Below are 14,157 nucleotides of genomic sequence, written 5' to 3' on the forward strand. Positions count from 1 at the left end.
ACAAACATACATATCAAGTTAATTAGTAAATATTTTTTAAAAAATATAATTTATCAAACTTAAATATATATTTTTTTATATAATTATGTGAATTTTAAATATAAAATTTAAACTTTATAAAAAAAATTAAAATTAAATATTTGAAAAAGTATATAAACTAAAATTAATCAAGTTTTAGAGTAATGATATTTTTAAGCTATAATATCATTTCCCTTATCCCAATGTCTTATTTTCATTAAATTTCCACGTTGTCAATATTAAAGAAAAGTTTAAAATATTCATTTTTCTTTTAATTTTTAACCAGGGTACTTGTTTTCTGGCATTTCCATAAATTCGTGGAGGACGTGTCGTACACGTGTCAGATTACGAAATCTTTATCGATTTTCGAGTAATTTTTTTAAAAAGTCAATACGCAAAGTTTTGTGTGATTCGTAATAACACTGAGATTTACATAATAATAATAACTCCAATGACATCTGTTCCAATAAAAATCTACCACGTGGTATTTTGTGACGCCAGAATAAACAAGAACTTTTAAAATATTAATATAATTAATGTCGTATCTTTTAAGATATATCTATATTTTAATTAATTATGAAATTCTAAGATTAAAATATGGTGATCCCTTATTTATTAGCACGTAAAATTTTTAACTGATTTATTGGTGACGTGTCAGAATATTTGATTTATTTGTCGTTGATAATAATCAAGTAATTCTATACCGGTATATGTTAAGTTTTGCTAGAACAAGTAAGAGGTTACTCACTTGATGTGCTAGCTTGATGCGTGCGAGCTCCTTCTAGGCGTTAGTAACCGTTTTCAGTTATTGTTCCCCTTCTAAGTGCACGTTATTACGTATTACTCACCCACGTGCCACGAGAAACACCACTTCCCATCTAACTTGTGTGTGCTAAGTACGTTGACATCATTCATCCTAAGTCAAGATCGAACTCTCGCTTAATGCAATTTCCAACCTCCAAATAACGATAAAGAATCAACAAACGAATACGTCTCTACAGACTATAATGAATCTGTAATATTATTTTCTCATCCCCACTTCGAGTAATTGCTTAACTAAAAAAACATCTAAATTAACTTTCGATTTTAAATGTAGTATATCAAATTTGTATTCAAACCCTAATTTTATTTTTAATTATTAGTATTATCTCCCTAATTAACATCGAATTATACTTAGAATCCCCTAAATTAAATAAAGTATATTAAAGTTAATAAAATATTATTAGAGAACGGAGAGATTCCATTCGAGGAGAATTTTTTTTTGTTCCTAACGTATGTTTATAAATTTCACTTTGATCATTACCTTGTTGAACGGAGACGGTCTTTTATTATTTCTAAATTTCAAAAAAATTGTAGTCAATATAATGCAACTTTCCTTGCATAATTTTAAATTATTTCATAATTCATACATAAAAATCTAAAGAAAATAAATGTCTTAATCCATGTTTTTTTTTTAAATTTTATTAATTTATCCATTTAATTCATGTTATTTGTTTCTTACATTTTAGGAGTGTTTTTAAAATTGGAATAAAAATTAAAAATAACAAAAATTTAAAAACTATTTTTATTTTTAGAATTGAAAATTGAAATGCTCGTATAAAAAAAAATGAAAACATTATTAAAAAATTAAGAAAATCATAATTTTTGAAAATTTAAAACAAGGAATAAAATGGTTAAATAATGTATTAATATAAAATCAAAGCAATATATAAATATTATAAATTGAGATGTATATTTAATGAAAAAAAAGGAAATTAATAAAAACTTGTCACGTTAATTTGACATAATAGAGCGGCAGTCCCCAAGCTTATAAATAGATGGGATGTGAATTTTGAAGTGATTATATTATCCTTATGAAAACAAATAATTAATAATTAATAATTAATAATTAATTGAGTAGTGGTTGGGTTACGACGTCGTCGCATTGGATCTTATCTTTGTGCATACTTTTCTGCGGACTAGATTTCGGTGGGTTGTTGTTTAGTGCCTACTTGCAAATTTATATAATTAATATAAACTATATAATATATAACTAAAGTATGCTCAAATGGCAATAAATGTTAAATATTCGACGCCTTCCTTTATTCAAACATTATAATATAAGCTTTTTTTTTTAATTATTTTTTAATTTAATCTAAACGATGATGAAAAAAAGGATCGTTTTGATTAAATTCCAAATTTATGTTTCTATATTTGTTATCTATTATTAGAAAAAACAAACAAAAAATAATTAATGCCATTATCTCGAGTTACAAAATAATATAATTTATTATTATTATTATTGAATATATTTAATAAAAATATTAATTGAGCGTTGAAATAACTGCGTTTTGAACCATAGAAATTGGATTCATTATTGTTTAATTTTTTAGTGTAATTAAAAAAATAATTTCATGCGTCATTAAAATTTATGATTTCATTTGCTTCCCATTCTAAATTAAAATTTATATTAGGTCCATGATTTTATAAATAGGTAATGAATTTTATTTTTGTATTTAAATTATTATATATTTATCTTTATTGTGTTTTAAAATTATTTAAAAAAAAGAAGACAAAAAACAAATTATTAAAAAAATTTGATAAAACAACCCTAATTAATATATATATATATATATATAATTAATTATGAAATGAGACTTGACATACAAAATTAGCAATCTAATAGCATCTCGTTTATAACTATTTTATTTTTAAAAATATTTCTTTCACAAAATTTTTCCTATTAAAAATTTAAAATTTTAACTCTATAAAAATATATTTTAAGTTCTTTTTTATATTTTTTAAACAAGCTTAATTTTCTTTAAAATATATTTTACATCAGAAATTTATTAAAAAAATAAAAAAAATCGAGAGAATGTTTACTACACTTAAATGATACGAAAGTTATGATATGAAAAAAAAGGCAAATATCTAGATATTTACTTATAATATAATATATATGATAATCAAAATTTATAATAATTAATAATTAATAGTATATATATAAAAATAATTGAGGGAATAAAATATTAGGTCCCATCGAAATATCAGAACCTCTCTCTTCAATGTTATATAAGTACAAGAAAAGCTCTCCAAATCCATCAAAAATTGTTGAAGAAAGATAGAGCTTCCAAGACTTTCTGGGTGTCGAACTCGGCCTCTGTTCCAGAAAACCCCTTCCAGGTTCTTCTCTCTCCCTCTCTGAAAATAAATTCATTTTTTCTTTTTATTATTACCTTCGAAAATTTTCAGTTTATTTATATAAAAAAAAAAAAAAAACACTTAATTAATTCCTATTTATACCCGACTGATAATGATTTAATTTTAGTTTTTTTCCCCCTTAAATTTATGCTCTTTTAATTTAAATTATTACTGAGATTTGTAAACCTATTTTTAAAAATTATTGTTTTTAATTTTTAAATTTTGAGTTTATTTTTTGAAAATATAGGTGCTAGTATTGATTATAAGATTAATTATTTTTTAAAGAATTATTTTGAATATATATATATATATATAATGGGCTTTAAATTATATATTAAAATAATGGGTAAATAAAATTTTCCCGGGAATATAAAAAAGGAAAGTACCACTAATTAAAGTTTCAATCATTCAGTTTAAGAAGCTTTTGCAAACGTAAGAATGGATTTCTGTGGAAAAAAATAAAAAGTATGTAGCCCCCACACAAATGCTATATATATATATATATATATTTTAAATTATATATATACACACACAAAAATGGTTTACTTAATATTAAATAGGACTATTTTACAATATATTTCTTTAAAATTGAATGGTGAATTCAAAATTGTTCAAATTAAAAATATATTAAAAACGAAATAATATTATTTTTTCCATTTTATAAAACTCAATAATGGGTTTAAATCGTTTTTAAGAATATAATGTATAAAAACATTAATTCTTTTAATTAAAAAAAGAAAGAAACAAAAACGAAGATAACAAGATCGCCTCCTTCTCTCTCTCACATGTGAACATCTTAGTCGGCTAGATGCCGCCCTTTTTTGGCAACACCATCACAACAGTTAACTTTTCCATATTCCACCCTTATTTTCCCCTCTATTTTAGGAAAATAAAATATATAAATAAAAAAAACACACAAATTTTGCCATTTAGAGACGTCGGGAGAAGCTTATATGTTCCTGTCTCCGTCTTTGCCACCTATTTTATTTTATTTTCTTATAAAATTCTCTATTTATTTGAATGGGATTAAGGGCGAGGATCGATAATTTTTACCTATTTATTATTCTTTTAAATTATTTCAAAATTTTAATTGTTTTAATATAATCTTTAATAAAATATTTTATTAGTAAAGATATATAAAAATACTAGCCTAATTTTAAAAATTCAAAATTTAATATTACAACATAATTTTAACCATCTACAGAATAAATATTATTTAGTTTAAATATTACAATAAAAGTTTAAAAATTAACTATTTATTTTTTTAATATCGATAAAAAGTGTGTATATATATATATATATTATTTTTTTAAATATATATTGAAAATATACTTATATTAAATTGGATAAGGCAAAGAATTGGATAAAATCTCCCGTGATCCTATTTATCCAATGAAGAAAAATTATATTTATATTAAAATATTTGTGTAGGTATATTTATATTTTGATTGAATTATTTTTTAAAAATAGACAAATATATGAGCTTAATAGAGTCAATATTGTGGAGATTTGATATAACGACTTAACATTAAGCATGTCATGTGCCTGCCTCTATTTTTGCTTTTACAAGTGGAAGATTGTGGGACAAAAGTCTCAAACTTTTAGTAAATATTTATTCTTATAAAATCAAACCTAATTATTGAATTTGGATTATTCAAAAAGCTCCGTATTTCCTTAATTTATTTAAAGGGGTAGATTTAGCTCGAAAAAAATCCATATCGAATCGTAAAATGGGGAGGGAGCGGTGAAAAATTTCTCGAGATTAATGAGAAAAATAACAATGAGTCAATATAGCTACTGATTTGAATCAAAATACAATCATTTTTACGGTTTCATTCAGAATAACCTGTCTCGAATGAAATGTTAAAAGAGAAGGGTAATAAGAAAAATATAATAAATAATATAATAATAATTATAGTTAAAATTTAAAATTTAAATTTATTCCTTTCCTTCTTCTAGAATTTCTATATTCCATAGAAAATAAAAATAGAAATTCTATTATTTTAATAGATTCTGGTTTGTTACTTAAAATAGATTTAAATAATCCATCACGATTCTAATGAATCACGATAGCAGCCGTTTCTTTGAATTCTAAAATATTGTTATTTTTTATTATTTCAATTAATTATAAAAATTTGAAAAAAAGGTAGGTGAACCTAACGAGTTAAATCATGATTATATTATTTAAATTCGACAAGAATTAAATTAGAACGGTGTATAAGTCTCAGATGAAACTAAAAAAAGGAAAAAGAACCAAATCAATATAACAGTAAAAAAGGATTGTTTTTAGACTTTCTAACCGTAAAAATTAGGAATTTAAAGTCGACTTAGTAAATAATAGATGATTTATGAGAGAGAAATTTATATCTTTCCATTTAATTATTTTTAAAATTAAATATTTTTATAAAATTAGCTTAATTTCTTGCTTAAATTTATGGTAGTGGAACGATTAACCGGATATAATTGAATTTTATTAAGTAAATACTCGAAATTTTATTGGGAAAATAATTGTGAATTGTGCCTATTAATTATTAGTAATTACAGTTGTTGCACAAATTTCAAAATAATTAATAAAAGCATCTGAAAACGAGGAAGTCATACATCCACTCTCCCAACGCATAACTGCCGAATCAGCTCTGGCTGCTCGTAGACGCCTTCTTCTTCTTCTTCTTCTTCTTCTTCTTCTTCTTCTTCGTCTTCGTCTTTGTGTTCTTCATTCGTCTTGCTTCGTTATTCTTCCTTTTTTTTTGCTCTCTATTTCTCTGTTCTTAGTTTTTAGCTCATCAGATGAGGCACAATTCCAAGAATCAACCTCAGGTACTTGAACTCTATCCCGTGCTTCCTTATTTCTTTATATTTTGTTGCTGTTTGTTTGATTGTTGTTGTTAATTTCGAAAATATGAGGAAATTTGCAGAGAACATGGGCTGAATTATGTTGTTTCGGTTGCTCGTGCCTACAGCTTTTCTGGCCGAGAGTGGTCTTGCGCAAATTGCTCAATATCAGCGCCTTAGAGTCGGATTACAGTGCCGATACCGAAGATGATGAGGATGTAAATTCTTCCGATTCTGAAATCGAAGGTGTGAAGTTTCTAACCCTTGAAATTTATTGAGCTATGTATTTTTGGTTTGGTGTGTGAATTTCATTGAATCTTCATGAGCTCAGCCAATACACTATGCTATTTTGGGAATGCCTCGTGTTCTGATTTGAATATTTGATTGCTTTTAGCAGAATGTCGTTTTAGGGGAAGAGAATCGCGCTTTAAGGTAGACAACAGAGATGAACCACTGGTTGATGCTAATGGTAAATTTTGAAGAACATTAGTTTCTCCCTTACATTTCTCTTTACAAATTCAATTAATGTACTTGAAGCAGTACCAAAAGATTGGCATTTGCAGAATCTGGCAGGAATGTATGCTTTAATTTACTTGACGTGTTTGAGAATAAAAATGGATTTGGGGAAAAGATACAGTGCACAAAGAAAATTTAATGCAACATACTTTCTCTATCTGGAGAAATGGATTAAGAACTATATTTATCCAAAATTTTTAAATAATTTCTCATTTGTTTTTCCATTTGGTAATCTTCAAAAGAAAGAAATGCCTTTTTCTGGATGTTCAATGCGAGTGTTGGAAACCCCTTCTATTCAATTGCTGTCAGATTTCAGCAGATTCATACCTTTCTGCATGACTAGTTTAACCTCAACTTCTCATTATCACCCTGTTTTACTTGAGGCTATTTCAACGTTGTAGATAATTGTTGCATTTAATATAAGATCACCCTTTTCTAAAAGAAAATTAAGCTCTATTTGACCATCAAATCCAAATTCCTGAGTCCCATGCTCTCGTTCTCTTTATTTTGGGTGCATAACATTATGCTTTTCTCCTAAGATAAGGTAGCTTTCAGCTGTATAAATCACAGCCGAAGTTCTATTTGTGTGCGTGGGTGGGGGCGGACAATTTCTACAATTCCTGACTATTTTTAACTTCTTTATCTTCACAACATTGACCTATCATTAAATTGCTTCAACTTTAGATGTGCTGCCGAGGTTGAGAAGAAGAAATTCAGAAACATTTAGGACGCAATATATAAACACAAAAGAACTCAGGTATGATTGACCATTTGGAAATTATAGGATTTATGAAAAGTCTGATTAGTATTTCTTTTTTCCTTTGAGTTGAGCTATTTACTTTATCTCGTGTCAGAATATGTGTTGGGACTTGGAATGTTGGAGGAAAACTACCTCCTGAAGATCTAGATATTGATGGCTGGATTGATACCAATGAGCCAGCTGATATCTATGTCCTTGGGTGAGTTATTTTTTCTCTCTTTGTATCATTGTTTTCCTCTTTTTAATGATTGAATTTTGGACTTCCAGACCACATGATGCTATCTTGATTTAATTAACTGCGTTAAATTTGTGTTCAATTATTTATTTTTATATTTATAATGATTATCCCATCTTTTGTTATTAGTAGTTAGTTCTGCTTTGTCTCTGCAGTTTCCAGGAGATTGTACCATTGAATGCTGGAAATATATTTGGTGCTGAAGACAGTCGCCCAGTTGCAAGGTGGGAAGATATTATCCGCGAAACACTGAATAGGGTTAGACCTACTACAACTAAGATCAAATGCTTTAGTGATCCACCATCCCCATCAAAGTTTAAGCCATTTGACGACATCCCAAATTTAGAGGAGGAGATTCTGCAGGAAAGTGATAGTGACGTTGGTGAGGAGGTGCATCCATGTGATGAAGAATTCTATGGCAAGGAAAATGGTGACGAACTAGTCAGTGACACAAATCTAAGCTTGAAGATCCCAATTTCAGAACTTTCTGAAAATACCAAATCAGGGATACCTGTAGAACAGGATTTACTGAGGCAATATTCTTCTCCAAAGAGATTGGATCGGTTAAATTTCGTACGGACTGAAGACAGCACAGAGAATGACGAGGCTGTCTTGCAACCGGACAGAAGATTAACTAAAATGCTTAGTGGGTCAGAAAGGATTGGTTTGTGTTGGCCTGAACCTCCACTACACTTACTACCCCATATTGTTTTAGAGAGACCTAACTCATTTAAGTCAATAAAATCGTTTAAAACATCCAAGTCCTTTGGGAAATATAGTTCTTTTAAGTCAACCATGAATGAAATGCCATCAGGGGCTGCTTTGCTTGGAGAAATTGATCTCGAGTCTCTCCTAAAACGAAAGAGAAGATCGTCATATGTTAGAATAGTAAGTAAGCAAATGGTTGGTATTTTCCTCACAATATGGGTTCGTAAGAGTTTGCGAAGGCACATTCAGAATGTAAATGTATCTACTGTTGGTGTTGGTGTAATGGGCTACATCGGCAACAAGGTTCGTTCCCTTTTTCATTGTTTTTCAATTTTTGTTAACCTATGGATCCTGTTGTAGTTAGCTTGTTCTGCAATCTTGTGAGTTCTCTCTTTACTTCATGTTGTTTTGGCTTTCTACTAGAGTTTTTATGTAATGCAATATTATATAGTATGGTCGAAAGGAAATTGGTTGCCTGCCATAGGTCAATACCTTTAGTTTCTAGATTCAATATTGGATCCTCGTGTTGCATCCTTTGTGACCAAATCATTCTGGGATATAACAAAACCTACTAAAGTCTGTTATTAGTTATGTTTTTCATATTTGCACAGTGGAACCAACCAATATCTGTTAGTATTAATTTATTCAATGAAAAAGATATTTTAAATGGTTAGATAGTTTGAATTTTCTTCTGATTGCCATGACTTGTTTCTTATTACATTTAGCCAAAAAAAATTCTGACTTAACCATCGTTGTTGCTCATAATGCATAGCGAATTTATTGTTTTAGTTGTCTCTTTATAATTTATCAAAGCATCTATTTCTTCAGGGATCCATATCTGTCAGCATGTCCATATATCAGACCCTATTTTGCTTTATATGCACTCACCTGACTTCAGGTGAAAAGGAGGGGGATGAACTTAAAAGAAATGCTGATGTGAGCGAAATACATAGAAGAACTTCATTCCATCCACTTAATGGTATTGGGTTTCCTAAAGTGATCCACGACCATGAGTAAGTATTCACAAGATGCCTATCTATATATTCATATCTAATTGGGTTTTGTTTAGCTTCTTCTTCTATTCCACACGTTAACCATCCATATTCCGTGTAAGCATGACATGCCCTTTGATATCCGCAAAATGTACTTTCGAAAAAAAAGACCTTTCTTAATCGCCAAAGACTCATTTTTGCCATCTATGTGGAACCTTCATGCGGTTTAGAATAGGGGGTAGGTCAATATGTGCCTTTGACACTTTACTTGAGGAATTTTGTATTTCTCGTGTTGTTATCCACTAATTAGAGAGCTTTCTGAAATTTATTTAGACTTTATGTTGAATTTGGATTTCCAGTCCTTCCCTATAGTACATGTTTCTATTTTGGAAAATAATTATTTCTTATCCAAACCAAAAGTAAAAACCACTATATGCCTAGTCCAATAGGTTTTAAATTTCACAGAACATCTTAGTTGGAAGAAGGAAAAAAGTTGCAACATCTCGAATTAAAACAAACAATGGAATAATATTCAATTTAGATCAAATTAGTCAGCTCTTCATTGTGATAATCAGGACTCTTACTACTGAATGCTCTTTCTCTAACATAAATTCTTTTTATTCTTGTTATCTAAGGTTTTATAGCTTGCATGTTAACAGATATTCTTTTTCCCTATTTTCCTATTCGCTGCACATCTATATTTATGTGTTCCCTAGATTTTGATGTAGTAGTTGCAGATCTATCATCTTGTTTTCTTCTTGAAAAAATTGTAGCATTAGGTCATATTTCAGTCTTGATAATGCTTTAGGTTGATGAAACAAAAATTTATGTTACTATTTAACTCAAAGTCGTAGTTGTAGTACTTACAGGAACTGTTGTATCCAACTCTTTGACAACTCATTCTCTTTTATTTGCAGGCGGATAATCTGGCTGGGTGATTTAAATTACCGCATCAACTTGTCTTACGAGAAGACAAGAGAGCTTATCTCGAGAAAAGAATGGTCTAGGTTGGCTGAGAGTGATCAGGTACTTCCGTAAAGTAAATCTATTGGGATGTATGGGTCGCAACTAAACTTCAAAAATAGACGATGCCTGAACTTTAGGCATTTAGATTTTCTTTGTTTTTCTCTCTCTTTCTAGGACCAAGTAAAATAACATCTTCTTTAAGTGAACAAGAAGCCAAATACTTTATTGGCTAAAAATGTAGAATGTACTTGCTTAAAAATCATGTACAAGGGAACTTCCGTTCTAATTCCATTTCGATCTGTTCTTCGGAAACTGAAGTTTGTGATCAAAGGCTAGGATTTTTAGAGTGTCTGATATCATCTGGAAAAAGCATTTACTTAAGAAGTTTTTATTGTGTTTTTAAAAGGAGATTGGAAGTGGTTAAGCGCAGGGGCTCTGGAATATGGTTATTTTGTGTCGAACTATGAATTATGTGGCAAAATGTCTACTTGTTCATTGTGTTTTTCTTACATATTGTCAGTTATTGCGGGAGCTTAAGAAGGGTCGTACATTTGATGGATGGACTGAGGGAAACCTAAATTTTCCACCAACCTATAAATACGAGAATAATTCAGAAAAGTATTGTGGCGAAGATCCAAAAGTTGGAAGACGTACTCCAGCATGGTAAGCTTTTATTATTGAGACACGTTGATTTTATTTAGTTGTAGGGTCGTTCATATACAATCTACAAATGCATTGATATCCATGTTTTTGGGTAATGTGTATAAATGCTGTCTGTCAAATCCAAACAGGCATGCTTGTTCATCCACGTGCAGTTGAAAACTGCAGTTGCTGTCCAGTTTCTTCAGTATTGTAACTTTTTTCTCGCTTGTGTTCGATTTGCAAAATGAAAGAGGAACTGTAGGAGGACATGAAATGACAATATCAGAATACTCTGTCTGAACATACTTAAAGAAGACTTACCTCCGAAATGGTTGAGTTCATTGGCAATATGGTCTTTGTAACAGCCCTCCACCCACCGCTAGTAGATATTGTCCTCTTTGGACTTTTCTTTCGAGCTCCCCTCAAAATTTTTAAAACGCGTCTGCTAGGAAGAGGTCTCCACACCTAGGGAGAGCTTTCCATACCCTTATAAAGAATGTTTCGTTCCCTCCCCAACCGATGTGGGATCTCACAATCCACCCCTCTTTGGGGCTCAGCGTCCTCGGCACTCGTTCCCTTCTCTAATCGATGTGGGACCCCCATCCACCCCCCTTCGGGACCCAGCGTCCTTGTTGAAACTCCGCCGTGTGTCCACCCTCCTTCGGGGCTTAGCCTCCTCGCTGGTACATTGCCCGGTGCTTGACTCTGATACTATTTGTAACAGCCCAAGTTCACTATTAGCAGATATTGTCCTCTTTGGGCTTCCCCTTTCGGACTTCCCCTCAAGATTTTTAAAACGTGTCGGCTAGAGAGATGTTTTCACACCCTAATAAAGAATGTTTCGTTCTCCTCCCCAACCGATGTGGGACCTCACTCAACCATTTGAATAATATATTCTCTGGACATCCTCTTACCATATCTGTATTTATAGAAATAATTTGTGCTCCTTTAAAATATAAAATTTAACCTTTGTATTTTGACAAACTGGTAAGCTCCTTTATGACAAGACTTACCTCCTTACCTCCTTTATAACAATCTCATGCATGAAATTTATTATTTGTTTGCTGCATTTTCAGGTGTGACCGTATACTTTCATATGGCAAAGGATTGAAATTGTGCAGATATAGGAGGACTGAAATTAACTTTTCTGATCATAGACCAGTGACAGCCACCTATGTGGCCGAGGTCGAGGTTTTCTGTCCCCGTAAGCTACAGCGAGCTCTGACATTTACAGATGCAGAGATCGAAAAACAAGTAGCAATCGATGTATACTGATTTTTTATCAGTTGCTTAGATTGAGAGAATTTACTTGATCATTCATGTGCCTCAAAAAAGATAATTTGGTGTAGCTTCCCGGTGCAACGAACATTGCAAGGTAAATCCAAGGAGCCCAATCTCTTACAAAACCAAAGATTTGGCTAACAATGTTGTGTTTGGAGATCATGTAGCTCATGAACTTTGTTGATAACTTGTATTTAACTCCATTCTTTGGATCATATTCTTTCTGTAGCTAGAGATGTGTATTGCAGTGGTTGTGTAAATGAGTTTACTCTAGGGTTCATTTACATAATATATAGGGATGTACCACTCTTAGTTTGTTCCTACTTCCACGGGTTTTCCAAAGTATATGAGAGCATAGCATTTGTATATCAATAAAGTTTGAATGCTTTGAGATTGAGATTTGTGTCGTCTATTGTTTTGCACTTTAATCAATTTTCTTGCAGACTGGAAGTATTTTCCAAAGGGTAAGATCTATTTCTTGATTTGAGCAATGAAGATGCGAAGATTGCATTTATATTCATGGATATGTAAGCTTTTGAAGGACTTGGAATCCAACGCCAAGGTAATAGTTATTCATATTTTCTAGTGAACCATACTAATATGCATATCAAATCTTTGAACTATTTGTTTTTCTTGAAATTTCTTTTGTGCGCACATTGCTTCTAGGGGTAATCATAATTACGCGACATTTTATATAAAACTTAGTATATCGCTTCTATAAATAGCTCTTATTGTTACATCTTTTTTGAGATTATGATCCTTTATCATGATTTTTGCCATGTCCAAATTCCCTCTGGAGCCCCGACTTTTGAGGTTAAGGCCCAGGATCCTACCCGACCCTTCAACAAGCCTATCTTTACCCTCCTTGTCTATTTGATGTCTCTATCTTGCTTATGTCTCAAGTTGGCTTCAATACCCACTTCGTGTGGTGTGTTAGATGATGCACCGTTCTCCTTGGTCGCATCATGACACTCGTCTAGGCCCTTGCGTGGCCGGATGGATGCCACTTGAGGGTCGTCTCTTCTCTTGTCGTAACGTGAGGGTCACAACCTACTCTCTTCATAGTTAGGTTGTGACATTCTCCCCCGCTTAAACTAGTCATCGTCCTTGATGACATACTTGGGGGCACAACCATTGTTGAGTTGTGACATTCTCCCCCACTTAAATTAGTCATCGTCCTCGATGACTTACTTCGGGGCACAACCACACTTTAGATTGTGACACTTTTTTTTCTTTCTTTTTGAAGTTCTTACATAACAAGGAGTAGGAGAGTCAAACTATGATCCTTTATATTATTTGATCACTCCATCTAATTAAGCATATAGAATCCTTTAGAGAGCGAAAATTTGTTATTTAACATAATATCAAGTTCATTTTCCATGCTCCATACACATTATTTATTGAAAAAAAAAACACAGAAATTACTTCTCTAAGGTTTAGAATGGTGCAGGTGGAAGAGCATCAAGCCTTCCAACACAATTCTTATAAACCTTCATAGGATTAGGCTCAAAGACTTCAAACTCAGGAAAACGAAACCAACCAGCAAAAGCTCGAGCACACCTCTTCCCCATGACTTTCACGAAGACGCAACAATTTAGGTCCAATTCTTTCTTACTTATATTGAAGTAGTAATTGTAAAGTTCCACTTGACATTTTGCACTCTTCATCAGATCCAAACAAGGTCGTAGATTTATTCCTCTATCTTCGTCTACCCATCTATCCCATATAGGTGAATTGTAGTCGTCGTCTGCCGTTGAAGGTTGAGCTAAGAATGCCAAGTTTATTGCCAATAAGAGAATCACCATTGCTCCCATTGCGTTGCTTCCCTTTGCCATGTCTACGTATTTGCCTTTTTTGAGCTTTTCTTAATGTGTTCGTGTTTAATTTGATGGAGATCGTTAAACTATTTATAGATAGCGAGAAAACCAGATTAATTGGGAGAGATAAAACAAGTAACATTTGTAACTTATGTATTAATTTAAGGAGTTATATATTTGTAATGGTTTCCATTAACATTTAAATCACTT

The 14,157-nt window shown here is 31.2% G+C and overlaps 1 protein-coding gene across 5 annotated transcripts; it reads left to right on the top strand.

The window, feature by feature from the left end:
- Window positions 1-5,905: 5,905 nt before the first annotated feature.
- On the top strand, window positions 5,906-13,943 carry LOC111445253 (type IV inositol polyphosphate 5-phosphatase 3-like). Of its 5 annotated transcripts, none has more exons than XR_002710802.1 (12): window positions 5,906-6,015; window positions 6,114-6,276; window positions 6,425-6,499; window positions 7,231-7,303; window positions 7,401-7,505; window positions 7,697-8,552; window positions 9,078-9,262; window positions 10,159-10,267; window positions 10,728-10,870; window positions 11,926-12,224; window positions 12,574-12,692; window positions 13,571-13,943. XR_002710802.1 is itself a non-coding variant. In XM_023083524.1 (10 exons), the coding sequence occupies exons 1-10, from the start codon at window positions 5,986-5,988 to the stop codon at window positions 12,122-12,124; spliced, it is 1,938 nt and encodes a 645-aa protein (XP_022939292.1). In that variant the 5' UTR covers window positions 5,906-5,985; the 3' UTR covers window positions 12,125-12,527. The 5 variants fall into 5 exon arrangements, 3 of the variants coding, with proteins under 3 accessions (XP_022939292.1, XP_022939293.1, XP_022939294.1); XR_002710803.1 differs by having other exon boundaries at window positions 13,581-13,943; XM_023083524.1 differs by lacking the exons at window positions 12,574-12,692; window positions 13,571-13,943 and having other exon boundaries at window positions 11,926-12,527.
- The last annotated feature ends 214 nt before the right edge of the window (window positions 13,944-14,157 follow it).

The sequence above is a fragment of the Cucurbita moschata genome, unplaced genomic scaffold, assembly GCF_002738365.1.
Source record: "Cucurbita moschata cultivar Rifu unplaced genomic scaffold, Cmos_1.0 Cmo_Scf00007, whole genome shotgun sequence".
Taxonomy (NCBI): Eukaryota; Viridiplantae; Streptophyta; class Magnoliopsida; order Cucurbitales; family Cucurbitaceae; genus Cucurbita; species Cucurbita moschata.